The 16,450-nt window shown below is 45.0% G+C and overlaps 1 protein-coding gene across 1 annotated transcript in view; it reads right to left on the bottom strand.

Moving 5' to 3' along the window:
• LOC138520839 (interleukin-20-like) overlaps positions 1 to 7,232 on the bottom strand; it is a 42,475-nt gene extending 35,243 nt beyond the window's left edge. Inside the window, exons 1-2 of the mRNA XM_069633192.1 lie at positions 7,153 to 7,232; positions 2,229 to 2,408 (exon numbers count right to left, since the gene is read on the bottom strand). Of these exons, the coding sequence (XP_069489293.1) occupies positions 2,229 to 2,387 (159 nt within the window). The 5' untranslated portion in view covers positions 2,388 to 2,408; positions 7,153 to 7,232. The remainder of the gene's footprint in view (positions 1 to 2,228; positions 2,409 to 7,152) is intronic.
• Between the last annotated feature and the right edge of the window lie 9,218 nt (positions 7,233 to 16,450).

Below are 16,450 nucleotides of genomic sequence, written 5' to 3'. Positions count from 1 at the left end.
TGATTGACAGCAGCACAGGTACTAATATGTACTAACATGGGGATATGATGGACCTGTGTATAGATAGCAGCCTGGCAGTGTAATGTAAAGCAGCACAGGTACTAATATGATGCACCTGTGTATAGATAGCAGTATGGCAGTGTATTGTAAAGCAGCACAGGTACTAGCATGATTTACAGCAGCACAGGTAGTAATATGGGGATATGAAGGACCTGTGTATAGATAACAGTATGGCAGTGTATTGCAAAGCAGCACAGGTACTAGCATGATTTACAGCAGCACAGGTACCAATATGGGAATATGATGGACCTGTGTATAGATACCATTATGGCAGTGTATTGCAAAGCAGCATAGGTACTAGCACGATATACAGCAGCACAGGTACTAATATGTACTAATATGGGGATATGATGGACCTGTGTATAGATACAAGTCTGGCAGTGTAATGTAAAGCAGCACAGGTACTAGCCTGAATTACAGCAGCACTGGTACTAATATGATGCACCTGTCTGTAGATATCAGTCTGGCAGTGTATTGTAAAGCAGCACAGGTACTAGCATGATTGACAGCAGCACAGGTACTAATATGAGGATATGATGGACCTGTGTATCGATACCAGTCTGGCAGTGTATTGCAAAGCAGCACAGGCACTAGCATGATTTACAGCAGCACAGATACTAATATGAGGATATGATGGACCTGTGTATAGATAACAGTCTGGCAGTGTATTGCAAAGCAGCACAGGTACTAGCATGATTGACAGCAGCACAGGTACTAATATGAGGATATGATGGACCTGTGTATAGATACCAGTATGGCAGTGTATTGCAAAGCAGCACAGGTACAAGCATGATTTACAGCAGCACAGGTACTAATATGATGCATCTGTGTATAGATATCAATATGGCAGTGTATTGCAAAGCAGCACAGGTATTAGCATGATTTACAGCAGCACAGGTACTAATATGGGGATATGATGGACCTGTGTATATGTACCAGTATGGCAGTGTATTGCAAAGCAGCACAGGTACTAGCATGATTGACAGCAGCACAGGTACTAATATGAGGATATGATGGACCTGTGTATAGATAACAGTATGGCAGTGTATTGTAAAGCAGCACAGGTACTAGCATGATTGACAGCAGCACAGGTACTAATATGGGGATATGATGGACCTGTGTATAGAAAGCAATCTGGCAGTGTATTGTAAAGCAGCACAGGTACTAGCATGATTTACAGCAGCACAGGTACTTATATGATGCACCTGTGTATAGATATCAGTCTGGCAGTGTATTGTAAAGCAGCACAGGTACTAGCATTATTGACAGCAGCACAGGTACGAATATGAGGATATGATGGACCTGTGTATAGATAACAGTCTGGCAGTGTATTGCAAAGCAGCAAAGGTACTAGCATGATTGACAGCAGCACAGGTACTAATATGAGGATATGATAGACATGTGTATAGATAACAGTATGGCAGTGTATTGCAAAGCAGCACAGGTACTAGCATGATTGACAGCAGCACAGGTACTAATATGGGGATATGATGGCCCTGTGTATAAATACCAGTCTGGCAGTGTATTGCAAAGCAGCACAGGTACTAGCATGATTTACAGCAGCACAGGTACTAATATGAGGATATAATGGACCTGTGTATAGATACCAGTCTGGCAGTGTATTGCAAAGCAGCACAGGTACTAGCATGATTTACAGCAGCACAGGTACTAATATGGGGATATGATGGACCTGTGTATAGATACTAGTATGGCAGTGTATTGCAAAGCAGCACAGGTACTAGCATGATTGACAGCAACACAGGTACTAATATGTACTAACATGGGGATATGATGGACCTGTGTATAGATAGCAGCCTGGCAGTGTAATGTAAAGCAGCACAGGTACTAATATGATGCACCTGTGTATAGATAGCAGTATGGCAGTGTATTGTAAAGCAGCACAGGTACTAGCATGATTGACAGCAGCACAGGTACTAATATGTAATAATATGGGGATATGATGAACCTGTGTATAGATAGCAGCCTGGCAGTGTAATGTCAAGCAGCACAGTTACTAATATGATGCACCTGTGTACAGATACCAGTATGGCAGTGTATTGTAAAGCAGCACAGGTACTAGCATGATTTACAGCAGCATAGATAGTACTATGTTGCAGTGAAGAACGGCTATTAATACGAATAGTAAGATTACAGGTGGAAGGACTTACGATAATTTTGCGGATTTTGGAGAAGCATTCTCTGATGTCATGAACATTCACCGACAACTCGCAGTGGCCCAGGTGCAGCCTCCGGTGTGCCATCACCAACTGGCAGCATGAGATGATGACCGCAGAAAGGACGCCCAGGTATAAGCCGCCACCTTTCATTTTTATTCTCGGAATAAGAGGCTGGGAATAAAAAGAGCAAAGATGAGCATAAGTTACTGAGGGGATTGCACATGGGAATGAGTTCAGAGGTTGCGGTGCCATCCTCAGGTTCCAGGAGCGGGCAGATAAACGTCCCCTCTTACCCTCCCGGCATCAATGAAACAATGCCCAATAACAAAGCATCCCCATTCAATTCATCGTCCTATCTGTCTCACAGTATTAGCTTCTTATGCAATTTTAAATGTTATTAATACTATTTATGAGAACTATTGTTGTTAGTCTTATTATAAGTACTATTTATATTTTTGGGTGAATATGTGCACACGAGTGTGCATGTGTGTTGATATGTGTGAATGTGTGTGTGTGCACATCTATGTGTGTGCATGTGTGCTCATGTGTGAATGTGTGTGTGCACATGCATGTGTGTGTATTGATATTTGTGAATGTGTGTGTTGTGTGTTCAAGTGTGTGAATGTGTTTTAACATGTACGTGTGTGTGTGCATGTGTGTGTTTATTATTATTATTATTATTATTATTATTTCTTTCTTGTAGGGCGCAGCATGTCTATGGGCCTCAGTGTGCTAAACATAACAAAAAAGAAAGAACAAATAAAAAAACACAGAAAAGCAATAAAACAGGCAGCTGTACCAGTTCAATTTGAAGGAAGCAGACTATGTATTAAATAGATAGGTTTTTATGGCGCCTTGAAGCTATCTAGAGGGATACAGTGCAGTGCGGTTAGCAGGGAATGCCAAAAGGCAGCAAGTGACATAATCGCGACGCGAGAGACCAACCGCAGCTCGCGCAGCATCATTCTGAAAGACCCGAAGCTTTGACATGGTTGTTCTGTGAAGTACCAGCAAGTAGTCCATTACAATACTCGATCTTAGACCCAATAATAGCACGGGCTAGAATAGCACAGGTATTGTCTGGTAAATAAGGCAAAATGTGCCGAAAAAGTTTAAGAAAATATGCACAAGCCGGTCTGAGATCATTAACGTGCTGATTCACAGTCAATTCAACATCAAAAATGACTCCCTGGGTCTGAACCTGAGATGCCACCAAAATGGCACACTTTGAAATAGTGAAAGAAGTATATTTGTTGGCCTGGTTTCTAAAACGGGTCCCAGTACCCATGGTCAATAACCCAGTCTTAGAATCATTAAGTGCCAATGCATTGTGCACTATTGATGCCCGTATAACCGGGTAAATGTAATTAAAAGCCCTCTAGTCATCTTCATAAACATCCGACAGTTGAGGTATCTGTGTGTCAGCATAGTTTGTATATTTGACAACAAGCTTATCCGACAGGTCAAAAAGAAGGCCAGCGTAAGACATTATACAAGGTAAGGGATAACGAAATGCCCTGAGGCACAGCAAAGGTCAAAGTGGTTGGAGAAGAAGAGTGAATCCCTGAGAAATCTCTGGCGGATCCGTCAGTAAGAAAGGACTTAGAGAAAATTCTGGCTGAGCTGTCAGTAAGAAAGGACTTAGAGAAAACTCTGGCTGAGCTGTCAGTAAGAAAGGACTTAGAGAAAACTCTGGCTGAGCTGTCAGTAAGAAAGGACTTAGAGAAAACTCTGGCCGGGCTGTCAGTAAGAAAGGACTTAGAGAAAACTCTGGCTGATCCAGCAGTAAGAAAGGACTTAGAGAAAACTCTGGCTGAGCTGTCAGTAAGAAAGGATTTAGAGAAAACTCTGGCTGAGCTGTCAGTAAGAAAGGACTTAGAGAAAACTCTTGCTGATCCGTCAGTAAGAAAGGACTTAGGGAAAACTCTGGCTGAGCTGTCAGTAAGAAAGGATTTAGAGAAAACTCTGGCTGAGCTGTCAGTAAGAAAGGACTTAGAGAAAACTCTGGCTGGCTGTCAGTAAGAAAGGACTTAAAGAAAACTCTGGCTGATCCGTCAGTAAGAAAGGACTTAGGGAAAACTCTGGCTGAGCTGTCAGTAAGAAAGGATTTAGAGAAAACTCTGGCCGGGCTGTCAGTAAGAAAGGACTTAGAGAAAACTCTGGCTGGGCTGTCAGTATGAAAGGACTTAGAGAAAACTCTGGCTGATCTGTCAGTAAGAAAGGATTTAGATAAATCTCTGGCTGATCCGTCAGTAAGAAAGGACTTAACCCACGATGACAGAGGAGAACCGTTGGCCGCCCACAATGAGCCGATCGACCAAGATAGAATGGTCGACCATGCTGAATGCTGCTGAAAGATCCAAAAGCATTAACAGGCCAGCATGACCAACCACCATGAATAATAATAGTCATGTTATATTTAAGATCAAGCAGGGCAGTCTCGGTGCCATGCACGGAGGATCGACTGACTTTCACTGAGAATCGCAAAATACTTAAGATGATGCTGCACCTGCAAACGAGCAGCCTAATATATGTGTGACTACTCATATGTGTGAATGTGTGCCTACATGTCTCTGGGTGTGTGCATATGTGTTTGCACATGTTGTATGTGTGCATATGTCTATGGGTGTGTGAATGTATTTGCACATGTATGTGTGAATGCACATGTATGTGTGTGCAGGCATTTATGTGTACATACGTAGGACATGTTGAATGCATTTGGAGGAAAAAGGTCCACATCTATGACCCAAAGGAATGGCGCATTTTGTCCATAGATTATAACAGTTATTTTACAACACGCTTAATACAGGAGACCGCTTTCTAAGCACATGACTGGGATTGGAAACTGTGTTGCTATGCACCGTCTTGCTTCCAAGACAAATGCGTCGCCCCTGAGCTACCCTCCCGGTTTAGGGTGTCCACATTTAAAAAGTGAAGTCATAAACAGTAAGAGGACTGTTTCTATGCACTGCCACAGAGGTGCAGAGCCTATTCCTATGCAATCCGAGTGCTTCAGACATCAGGAAGCACAGACTCAAGTGTGATAGACATGCCGAGGAGGGGAAGGGACTGCCCCGTTATATGTGCATGTTTCAGAGCTGCCCAGAAATGCAGGTATTCTCCCTCTCCAAAACTGGAGGAGCAGGCTCTCCTCTCTCAACGGTCCTGCCCTTTTAAAGCAGAAGGGTTCTATAGTTGCCGGATCGTTTAGGTGGCGGGCGATAAAGCCCTTATATGAGCTGCGTGCATTGGTATGACAGTCTAGTGTACAACTCTCCGAGTCCTTCCGCCAGCAGGGAAACCGACTTCCGGCGCAGGAGCAATATGGCGTCCAGTTACAGTTCAAAGGTCACCGGTCAGCCCTGAAACCATTCGATATCTCCGCTTCGCCAGCATCAGCCTACAACCGTTTTCAGTTTCATGACGTGTTTTCTGTGAGCCCTTTCTCTAGCTGGGCCGCAAGGCTAAATTATTGTGCACAGTTTCACCCAAAAAAGACAGTTTACATGGTTTAAACCCATTCAAAATTGTTGCTTTCCTCGTGGTCTCTCTCTCTTTCTCAATTTTTCTATCCATCGATCTATCACTCTACCTAACTCTCTCGCTATCTTTAAATCCATGAGTCCATATTTCGGAAGAGAATTAAGAGGGATGAGTTAATTACCGTGTACACGCCCCTCTACCCTTAAAAGGGCCATCGCTGCACGCTTCCAAGGGCCCCATTCAGTCCTTGGACCCTCTGCTGAGACTGCTGGGAAGGCGGTTGTCCATTTTGGGTCAACCATACATGTTGAAATGGTTGGTGTTTCCCCCTAGGAGAGCAAGTCTCATTTTGAAGTGGACCCTCTTGTTTTTTGTGCCGGAGAAGTGCTGCACGCCCCCGATGAGGCGGCACACGGCAGAATCACGTGTCGCCGAGGCTGAGGGTGTACTGCAAAGGCCGCCTCATCCTCTGCGTCAGCACGCCCTGTATTGCGCACCCTCTCTTGCAAACCCAATTTCTTTATATCCATTAGAAAGTGATGATAAACAGAACATCACAGGACACCTGCCCTTCCTCACCTCACTCTCATAGCCAGGGCCTGATAGAGAACTTGGCGGTATGATGTATGATAATACCGCCAAGCTCATTTGCTGCTACCGCATGCGGTGATTGTCAGGTGCCCAGACAGTTCTGCATGATCTCGAGTCACGCGGACTGTTCTATTGGAGACCCATAATTCCACGTGTCTTTCCGTATTTACTGCACTCGGTGATTACCGCATGCGGTAAATGCTGGAGGTGGTGCTGCTTTTCTGTGGAGCTAATTATCACCACACAAGGGGAGGCAGTGAAAGAGTTTCAGTGATGACACTCGGGATTTGCTGGAATGGCGTAACATGCACTATGTAGCCGGTAAAATAGCTCAGCAAGTTGAGCGCTCGCTACTGTGAGCTGAGCGTGCTCTGCAGGTCGCAGGTTCGACTCCTGGCAAAGCCAACTCCGCCTGTCATCCTTCCGAGATCGATAAATGAGCACCAATTTCGGATGGGTGATAGTGTATGTAAATATGTGCTCAGTAAAGTGCGGATTAAGGCGCTATATAAATAACACATCATTATCATTATGTAAAAAAACAAGAGACGTTACCAGTACCGCCAAATTCTTAAAATACCATTAGTCTCAAAATGTACCCTTGAGCTATTCCTAGCATGTGCTTTTTAAAAATGGCAATATGTGTTCTTTTCGTGATATTTCGCCTTTGGGACTCATAATACCAATTTCCTCATCCCTGGTCACCACTGGTCCCACCCGAGCTAGGCCCTGTCTGGCTAGGGGGCTGTAAACCTGAGAACCGCAGCTTAACCAGCAGCCTGCCCGTGACTGCCCTACCCCAGCACCGGCAAGGCACAGGTGCAGTGAGTGCCCACCTTACCTTGTCTTGGGGGGATGCTCTCTTGCGCCTCCTTACTCTCACTTGGTCCTGTTCTGGAGGGCAGCGAGGGATGCTCTTAAATAGGCAGGCACGCGCCTCGCACATCCACCACCTCACCTGCCTGTCAGGGAGGAGCTTGGCCGGTGGAATTTTTCATCTTTGGTACTTCCTCAAGCAGCCGTGTAGGTATTTCTGACCAGAAATACCCCATTCTCTCCGTTTTCTTCCACTACCTCACTGATGGGAGTGCAGTGGCCAATCAGCTGCGAGAGCTTAGGGGGTAAGCATCCCCTGTTGGACTCATCACTCTGAAAGCAGCATCTTCTGCCCTGCCTTCCCCCTTGTACACGGTGTGACATCATTTAAGATACAGTCCTGGCCCATTTTCAGTAACAGTGGAAAATGACTGAAGGCATCTGAGTAGTTGTTACCATATATATTATATATATATATATATATATATATATAGAGAGAGAGAGAGAGAGAGAGAGAGAGAGAGAGAGAGAGAGAGAGAGAGAGAGATAACCGGTGCTGGGTTAGCACTTAGTGGAAAGCTGCAGTTTCCTAAGGGCCGACGTCATCTTCTATGATGTCCGACTTATCCGGCTCCTAGCAGTCCACGTCCAGCACGTCAGCTTACCACCATGACCACAACTTGGGTCCATTTACGTCCCACTCTGGCAGCGTGAGACTGTGTACCACGTCGGCCCTTAGGAAACTGCAGCTTTCCACTAAGTGCTAACCCAGCACCGGTTATCCCGCACTCCTCGTGGATTTCCCGACAGCACCCACCTGCTCTCCTAGCAGTAGATACCACGAACAGCACCACCACTGGTGCCTTTTCCTGACGAAGGCCAGTACAAAGACGGCTACAACCAAGCCACTTTCTTTGGCCGAAACACACCCTGTGTCACACCCTGTGTCGAACTACGTGTCACAACTGCATCACTACCCCACACCTGCCAAAATTCAATGAATGTTGTGTGCACTTTCTGTTTTGTGTAACAGCGGGTCCTTATACCCCCTCGATATATGAGGAAACATGTATCTAAATGTAGTGCTGACCTCTATATTCCAGAGGCCTACACCTATTCGTGTCACCACTGCATAACCAACCTTGTTCGTGTCTTTCAACTATCTTCCGTGCTTATCGGAAGAAATGTAAAGTAAATTGTGGAGTTACCTACTACTTCCTGTGTGAGTATATAATAAACATTCACATTTAGCACTTCTGTGCCTCTGTTTTGGATCTCCCCATCCTGATTATTTTGTTTATGAAACCAAGCCCCTATTTGACAAATTGAACGGACTGGGTGTCACCTACACGAATTACGCAGATGACACCCAGATCCTCATTCCCCTTTCGGGCAATTTTGCCGATGATACAGTCTCGGTAAATGAAATATACCTCCTCATTCAGGCATGGATGGCAACTCATGGCCTCTGCCTGAATGACGACAAAACAGAGATCCTGATTTTTGGTTCCGCCACGACTCTCAAAAAAACCCGACACCAATTACTCTGCATTTAACATTGATGGCAACATAATCACAGTAGCCAAAGAAGTGAAAACGTTAGGATTTTACCTTGCCTCCACTCTGACCTTGAGAAAACAGGTAAACTCTCTGGCATCATCCACCGTCTATACCTGCAAACTTATTAGATCATGCAGACCATTCCTAACACAAACTAGTTGCATTATCCTAGCCAATGCCCTAATACTACCAAAACTAGATTACTGCAACGCCCTATACTTGAGAGCCAATAAATACATCACTAACAAAATCCAGACACTGCTAAATAATGCCCTAGGAACAGCCCTGAACTTACCCACCAGAGAACATGATCAAATATGAGAAGAGATCATCACTGGCTAAGAATAAGTGACAGGATCCTCCTCAAAACAGTCTTGCTAACCTTCAAGTGCCTTCATAACGCAGCCCCACCTTACCTTATGGAAAGAATAGTCAGAAAAACTTCGACCCGCCCCGCCAGAGTGGCCAACTTCGACTGCCTACAGATACCTAGATTTAGGTTAAAAAATACTGGTAGAAATAGCTTTCTGGTAAAAGCTGCCCAGTACTGGAATGCACTCCCACTTGATCTCAAAATAGACCAGTCCTACTATAGTTTCAGACAGAACACTATTAACTGGCTACGATCCAACGACCAGCACAACTAACCTACCTGGCACTACCCTCTGAATCTTCTCCTGCATTTGCTTGTACCCGGTCCCCTACTGTATTCTATCCTGACTTTTGTACTTATGTATATATGAACCTCATTTTTCCCTCTGGTTATGCAATGAATGTATGTACCTTATTCTACCCTCTCCACTATGTAACTAAGCTTTAAGTATCCTTTGTACTCTGTTGTGTCAAGCTACCTACTGGTTCGGTGCACCCTACAAATTAATAAACAAACAAACAAACAAAACACACAAACATTGTATTCGTTTCGGGTAGTCGTTGCTCTTCTTTATCCCAGTATGAGTCAAGGATGTGTCTCTTGGATAGTCCATACTCTTCCTCATCCTTTTCAAAGTTAATTACTGGGTTTTGTAGAGACACATGGATGTCCGTGGTATAGAGGTGAGGTGTGTGGAATGGTTTTAGTGCTTAGGATCTATGTGGATGTTGGGTGAGGGGTGTCATACTGCATTCTCCCTAAATGGTCCTCCTTGTCCCTACAGGGGGATTCTCTCCCCATGAGATCCTCCCACTGAGTTCAACACCTCTGGGACTATCAGGTATTGACCTCACCTCCCTGTCCTCATAGGAAGGTGCTCCCACTCGGCGAGCAGTGACGCATCTAGGGGTTCATCACAAAAGCTTTAGAGGTAACATGTAAAGGGGCCACGGCCAAAGGCTGCTGCCAATGGTCATGGGCGAAGGCTAAGACTAGTGAGTGGGAAAGAAAGGTTGTTTTTTAAAAGATACAGTTAATAGGCCATGCTCACTGTCCAGGGCCGAAGGTCCTGGCTAGTGGGCCCAAAAGACAAGTGGCCACAGCCAAAGGCCGTGACCACTTAATGGGTCCAAAATAAACTTATTGGGGGAACATGTAGAGTGGACACAGCCGAAGGCCATGGGTAGTGGCCTGTAAGAAAACTATGGTATAACAAAACACTTGCAAATCACTCTAAAAAACCTTAACAAAAGTGCAGTTCAATTGTGCAGATTGAACGCAACAAAATCCTTGAAATTCAGCGGATGTGACAAGTCATGTCCAGCTAAACTCAGCGTGTCTCTGTTGCAAGGCCCAGGAGCGCGCCGAGTTATGAATTCCCTCATCCCTGTATTTCAACGGTTTTGTTGCGTTAAATCTGAACAATTTAACTGCACATTAAATCAGGTTTATTTCAGTGGATATAAATATAATATAGTAACACAGAGAGTAAGATTTGGGCGCACTATCCAGTTCCCAACAGTGCACCTGGCAACCCTAATATTGCTCTCCTTCTGGTGCCTTCAGGTATCATGGTCCTCAGGAAGGCAGTGTTGATGATTGGTTAATCTCACATCATTGCTGGGGAATTCTGGTCCTTGTAGTTGCAATATTCAGGAGTTGCCACCAACACTTCCCCATTACTTTAGTATCTTTATTTGTGTTTTGCCACATGTAAGTGTGGAGAATGAGGGCAAGGTACCATTAGTTTCCTCTACTAAAGCTAAACAGTCTATGGTGGGAGGGTCTTCTCGTACTACATTATGCAAAGGGAAATCTGTCATGGAAGCTTTTGGATCCTTATAGGGACTGGTGGAGAAGTATCTGTCATCGGTTGTTTGTTTCCTATTTTAAATCCTTGGGGTGCAACCTATAGTGGTTTTTGCAGTGGCGGTGGGCATCATTCCAGGGATTGGGTTGCCTAAGTAGTAGGCAGGGTGCAGAGCACTATGGGGTGTGTCAACATAGGGAAACCCACCCTAAACTGCATCACTGCAAACATTTATTTATCCGTCTGGAAGTCACAGCACTGCACCAAGGATAAAGGGGGGGTAGAGGGGAAATAATGGGGAATTCTCTGGATGATGGGAAAAGGTAACACAAATAAACAGGTGGGTATCTCTCCTAGCGGGCAATGACCTTGCATTCTGGACCCATGAACAATATATGTTTTCAACGTAGGTAGCAAAAAAGAAAGGTCTGATCAGATAGGTCATCAGCATGAGAAGGCCGCCTGGGAAATAGGAAATAAACACCTTTTAAATACATTTGGAATAGTCCAGTTTATGCCTGACAGCTTTTGGGGGTTTGCTGCATAGTCCTGGCCATCATATGCAGAGTGTTACTCCCCCAGTTCTTCTGTGGCTTGTTTAGACCTTTGCTTATTGGTGAGATAGTGTGTGCCAGAGAACGACGAGGATCATTTTAGAAATGATACGCTGTCGGGCTGATAGACGCAGTAGAGACTGCAAGTTGTGGGGGGCGTGATCCAGTACATCCAGGCCTAGGATTGGGGGTGGGCATCTCGTGCTGGATCTGTTGAAGTACTTCAATATCCTTCTTCTGGAGACCCCCCCCCAATGTATGCTGTTACAATAGTCTTATTTCTCTCATAATTCCTCTCAGCAGTAGAAAGATCTTTCGCTAGGATATTTCTCTCATAATCCCTCTCATAGGGAGGACACTGAGCAGTAGAAAGATCTTTCGCTACGATATTTCTCTCATAATTCCTCTCATAGGGATGACACTGAGCAGTAGAAAGATCTTTCGCTAGGATATTTCTCTCATAATCCCTCTCATAGGGAGGACACTGAGCAGTAGAAAGATCTTTCACTAGGATATTTCTCTCATAATTCCTCTCATAGGGATGACACTGAGCAGTAGAAAGATCTTTCACTAGGATATTTCTCTCATAATTCCTCTCATAGGGATGACACTGAGCAGTAGAAAGATCTTTCGCTAGGATGTGAAGTTGTAGGTTGAATTTCCAGTTTCAAATCTTTCATTTCGGGGGCAAAGGTAAGGTTGGCATCCATGATTGTACAATGGAATTGTTACCATTTTGATGAGCAAAGTAGTTTATTAGTTTGATAGTGGTGATTGGTGAGTGTCATCTTTCCACAGGGGAAACATCACCTGAAAGTCATTGGTGTACATGTCTCAGTAGACATGGGAAACCCCGGGTGAGAGAGAGGGAGGAGCCTTGAAGGAACTGTGACGAATCAACTTCCGAGCACCAGTGGTCCAGGGTTGAATATCGGTTTCTAAACCATCAATCAGCCCCACACCTATAGTACACCAGAAGGGATCCAAACAGATTGGAAACACAAGCAGATTATAAACCTCTTTGTCCAAATTTGGTAACGTGGATGGAACGGCAGGCTTATCCCCACAAGGTCGTGGATTGTTGGTTAGTTGCAACAGAGCGAAAATACAATTATAACCCAATGATAAAAGGGACAGTCCAGTCACTGTTGAATACAAATATCTACTTTAGTATTATCACAACAGACAGTTCTAGCATACTACAAAATACAACCCACCCTGTAAAGGAATGCAGAGGACAGACAGTTTCATGAAGGAAAGGGATGCACTCTGGATACTGACAGGAGGGTAGTCGGTACAGTAAATAATGGCAACAGTTCAAGTATGCTTGAGTCGGTTTCAGGGTGCTTTGCAGCTTCTGCAACAGAGTTCAAAACGGGATACAGCTGCAGGGATCAGGCGGCAAACAGTTTGGCGAGTGATGCTGGATGGACAGATGTAGGCTGGCCTACACAGCGGCTCAGGGTCAGGAATTGTCTAAGTGCTGGTCTGCAGTTCTGAAGTACTGGTTGAGGTGTCTCAGAAATCTTTAAGCGACTGCAGCATAACAATGGTCAGCGTTGCAGTCGGTTGCAGCTCAAGGGACTCGACTGGCTCGAAAATGTCCCTTGGGGCGAACGTCGGTATATGCTCATCGATACACTTCTACTAGCTTCTTCACTGGACTTCTGTCATCCCTTAAGAAGGATGGCCCAAAGCAGAGCAGTGTGTTCCAGGCAACTACCATGTCCTGGTTTTTTAGTTCTTAGACTCTGGAGCACTTCCCTCCTAGGAAGCTTGCTGGAGAGCCTAGCAGGGTACGTTGTGTGCTGGCTGCTAACCAGTTCTCGAGCTGCTGTAGGGTCCTCTGCATTCAGTATCTCCCTCTGTTCCCTGTGAGATGTTTAGGGGAGTGGATCTTGCATCCCTCTTGGCGGTCCTGGCCTTCCTTCACTGGCAGAAGATCTAAGGCAGACGGGACCTTCAGCCAGGGTCCAATGATGAGTTATTTGTTCTGCTTCTGGTGAAGCCTTCTGATCTGCCAAAAGAGGGGCTCTGCCCTCTTTTAAAGCCAAATGGACCACAGGGATTGGTGTAGGCTAAGTGTACCTTAATGAACCAATCCTGGGTTCCCACCAACAATCTCTTGTATGCGTGAGGTCAGAACCAGAGTACCTTTTTTATTATTTTAATTTTTACTTTGCAACAGAAACGGTAAAGGGGTGAAAACTTGTGATACCAAGTCCAACCCATCTTCCTTTCTGTTGTGCATCAAAGGGTCTTCCTGGTTAATGGAGCTCTCTGTGGTTCCTGATTAAAGCAGCAGGTCTCCCTTGAAGCTGCAGCAAGACCAGACTCTCTGGCTCCTGCAAACTACATTCTCATACCGTATGAATGGGTTGCCCCTGCGGGGTGAACTGCTGTAAAAACGCAGTCCCAAACATAACAGTTCACTGTCAATCAATACTGATGGTGGGATCTGGCTTCAACCTATGGTGGTTTTTGTAGTGGCAGTGGGCATCATTCAAGGGGTTGAGTTGCCTAAGTAGTAGGCAGGGTGTAGAGCTGCTGGAGGGTCCTCTGGATTCATTATCTCCCTCGTTGCCCTGGGAGATGTTTAGGGGATTGGATCGTGCATCCCTCTTGGAGGTCCTGGCCTTCCTTCACTGGCAGAAGATATGAGGCAGACTGGACCTTCAGCCAGGGTCCAATGATGAGTTATTCCTTCTGCTTCTGGTGAAGCCATCAGATGATCTGCCAAAAGAGGGTCTCTGCCCTCTTTTAAAGCCAAATGGACCACAGGGATTGGTGAAGGCTAAGCCTACCCTAATAAACCAATCCTGGGGTCCCCACCAACAATCTACTGTATGTGTGAGGTCATCACCAGAGTGCTTTGCAACAAAAATGGTAAAGGGGTGAAAACATATGATACCAAGTCCAACCCATCTTCCTTTCTGTTGTGCATCAAAGGGTCTTCCTGGTTAATGGAGCTCTCTGATTAAAGGGGCAGGTCTCCCTTGAAGCTGCGGCAAGACCAGACTCTCTGGTCCCTGCAAACCACATTCTTGTACCGTATGTATGGGGTCCCCCTGCGGGGTGAACTACTGTAAACACACCGTCCCAAACATGACAGTTCACTGTCAATCAATACTGAGGGCGGGATCTGGCTACAGGATAACACAGTGCATATGAAAGGCTGTTGCGGTTTCCTGTCCCCTTTGTTATCCTCTACAGGCATTCCCCATGTGGGCCTGTTTGAAGTAGACTCTATTAGTATGTTGATTATGTTAATCGCTTCATCCAGTTGCAGGGGCAACAAAAGGACAGGGCGGATTAATGGAGCCGTTGTTAGTTAATTAGGTTGGCCATGGCAGGGAGAAGGTTTGGCCCTTCCCCTTCTGGAGATGCATTGTGTACTCCTCCTGTCATATCCCAAGTAAATATGACAGAGGGGACTGTGCCTGTAGGCTGTGTCCACCCAGGGTACACGGGTCTATGCGGATGTTGTGCAGTGAGCATAGGAAAATGTGTGCGGAGTAGTCCCACACATTTTTCCGGAGGTTGATCTACCATCATTCAGGCGAACTCACACCCACTGTGCAGATAATCAAAATCTTCACAGGAACCCACATGATTGAATCAAATGTTAGATCAGAAAATTGTCTACACTGAACTTTGTAGAATGGTCCTCAAAGTTGGAGGCTTTCCAGTGAAAGCAATACCTTCAATACCCAGAAGCTGCTGCAGCTGATTCTGTTTGATGGTCTAGTCTGGGAGTCATATTCCACAGACAGATCGCACAATACCAAGATGGCCGATTACCTGGTTTAAAAAGAGTTCAAGATGTCTTCATTCATATCAAGAAACAAACTTTGCTATAGCTCTGAAGTTTGACAGGACTGTGCATCAGCTTTTTCAGAAGTGATGTCAACCTTATGCTTTTATGGGTAGCTGGCATGGGCCCCAATCATGGATAGGAATTGCAAAGTCTACATAGGGGTAGAATAGGAATTGCAAAGTCTGTGTAGGGGGTAGGATAGGAATTGCAAAGTCTGTGTAGGGGTAGGGTAGGAATTGCAAAGTCTGTGCAGGGGGTAGGATAGGAATTGCAAAATCTGCGTAGGGGTAGGATAGGAATTGCAAAATCTGTGTAGGGGTAGAATAGGAATTGCAATGTCTGCATAGGGGTAGGAAAGGAATTGCAGAGTCTGCGTAGGGGTAGGATAGGAATTGCAAAGTCTGCATAGGGGTAGGATAGGAATTGCAAAGTCTGCGTAGGGGGTAGGATAGGAATTGGGTCTTTAAGGAGGTTGGCCGTGCAAGTACCTGAGGCTCTGATTACCGGGAGGATTTATAAGGCAGGAGGGTGCAGGGACGTCATTTCACCAGAATGCCAGGGGTAGCAGAAGTGACATCACACGACCCTTGACCCTGATGACATCACAGGAAGTGATGTCATTTGACCCCACCCCAAAGTGATATCGCAAGAAGAGATGGAACACAACCTTTTTCCCGTTGACAAAACAGGAAGTGGCATCACATAGCATTGTACACTACGAAAAATATGGTTAAGATATCAATATAATGTGATGTACATTTCATACAAGAATGGATCGCCATATGTATCATATTACCAAATCTCTGTGAATGCAAGCAGACATCCAGGACCAAATGATACTGATGTGTTATTATATAGCACTTATGCTTAAGCGCTTTATATAGAAAAATATACACCCAATTTCACCCAACCTGTGTTGGTACTCATTTATCGACCTCAGAAGGATGAAAGGCTGAGTTGAGGCGTTTAAGAACAGACTAAATCAGTGACTCACCCCCTGAAGTGTGCCTGAAATAAACCTTTAATGAGTCTTGCAATTATTGGATAGAATTCCAGAAAGACACATTATTTGGCATTCCTATTCTTTCTTATTTAGGGTCAGTGCTGAAAGTATTAGACTTGTGGCACTCCTGTTCTTATTTTTCTTATTTTCTTTAAGGGGCCTGAATAAGAAAGCCAGCCACTCCAGAAGTGAAGAGCCATATGGTG

The sequence above is a fragment of the Ambystoma mexicanum genome, chromosome 13 (genome assembly GCF_040938575.1).
Source record: "Ambystoma mexicanum isolate Mex_15411 chromosome 13, UKY_AmexF1_1, whole genome shotgun sequence".
In the NCBI taxonomy this organism is placed as follows: domain Eukaryota; kingdom Metazoa; phylum Chordata; class Amphibia; order Caudata; family Ambystomatidae; genus Ambystoma; species Ambystoma mexicanum.
The sequence above is the reverse complement of the archived record's forward strand: the minus strand, read 5'-3'. Positions and strand labels throughout refer to the sequence as shown.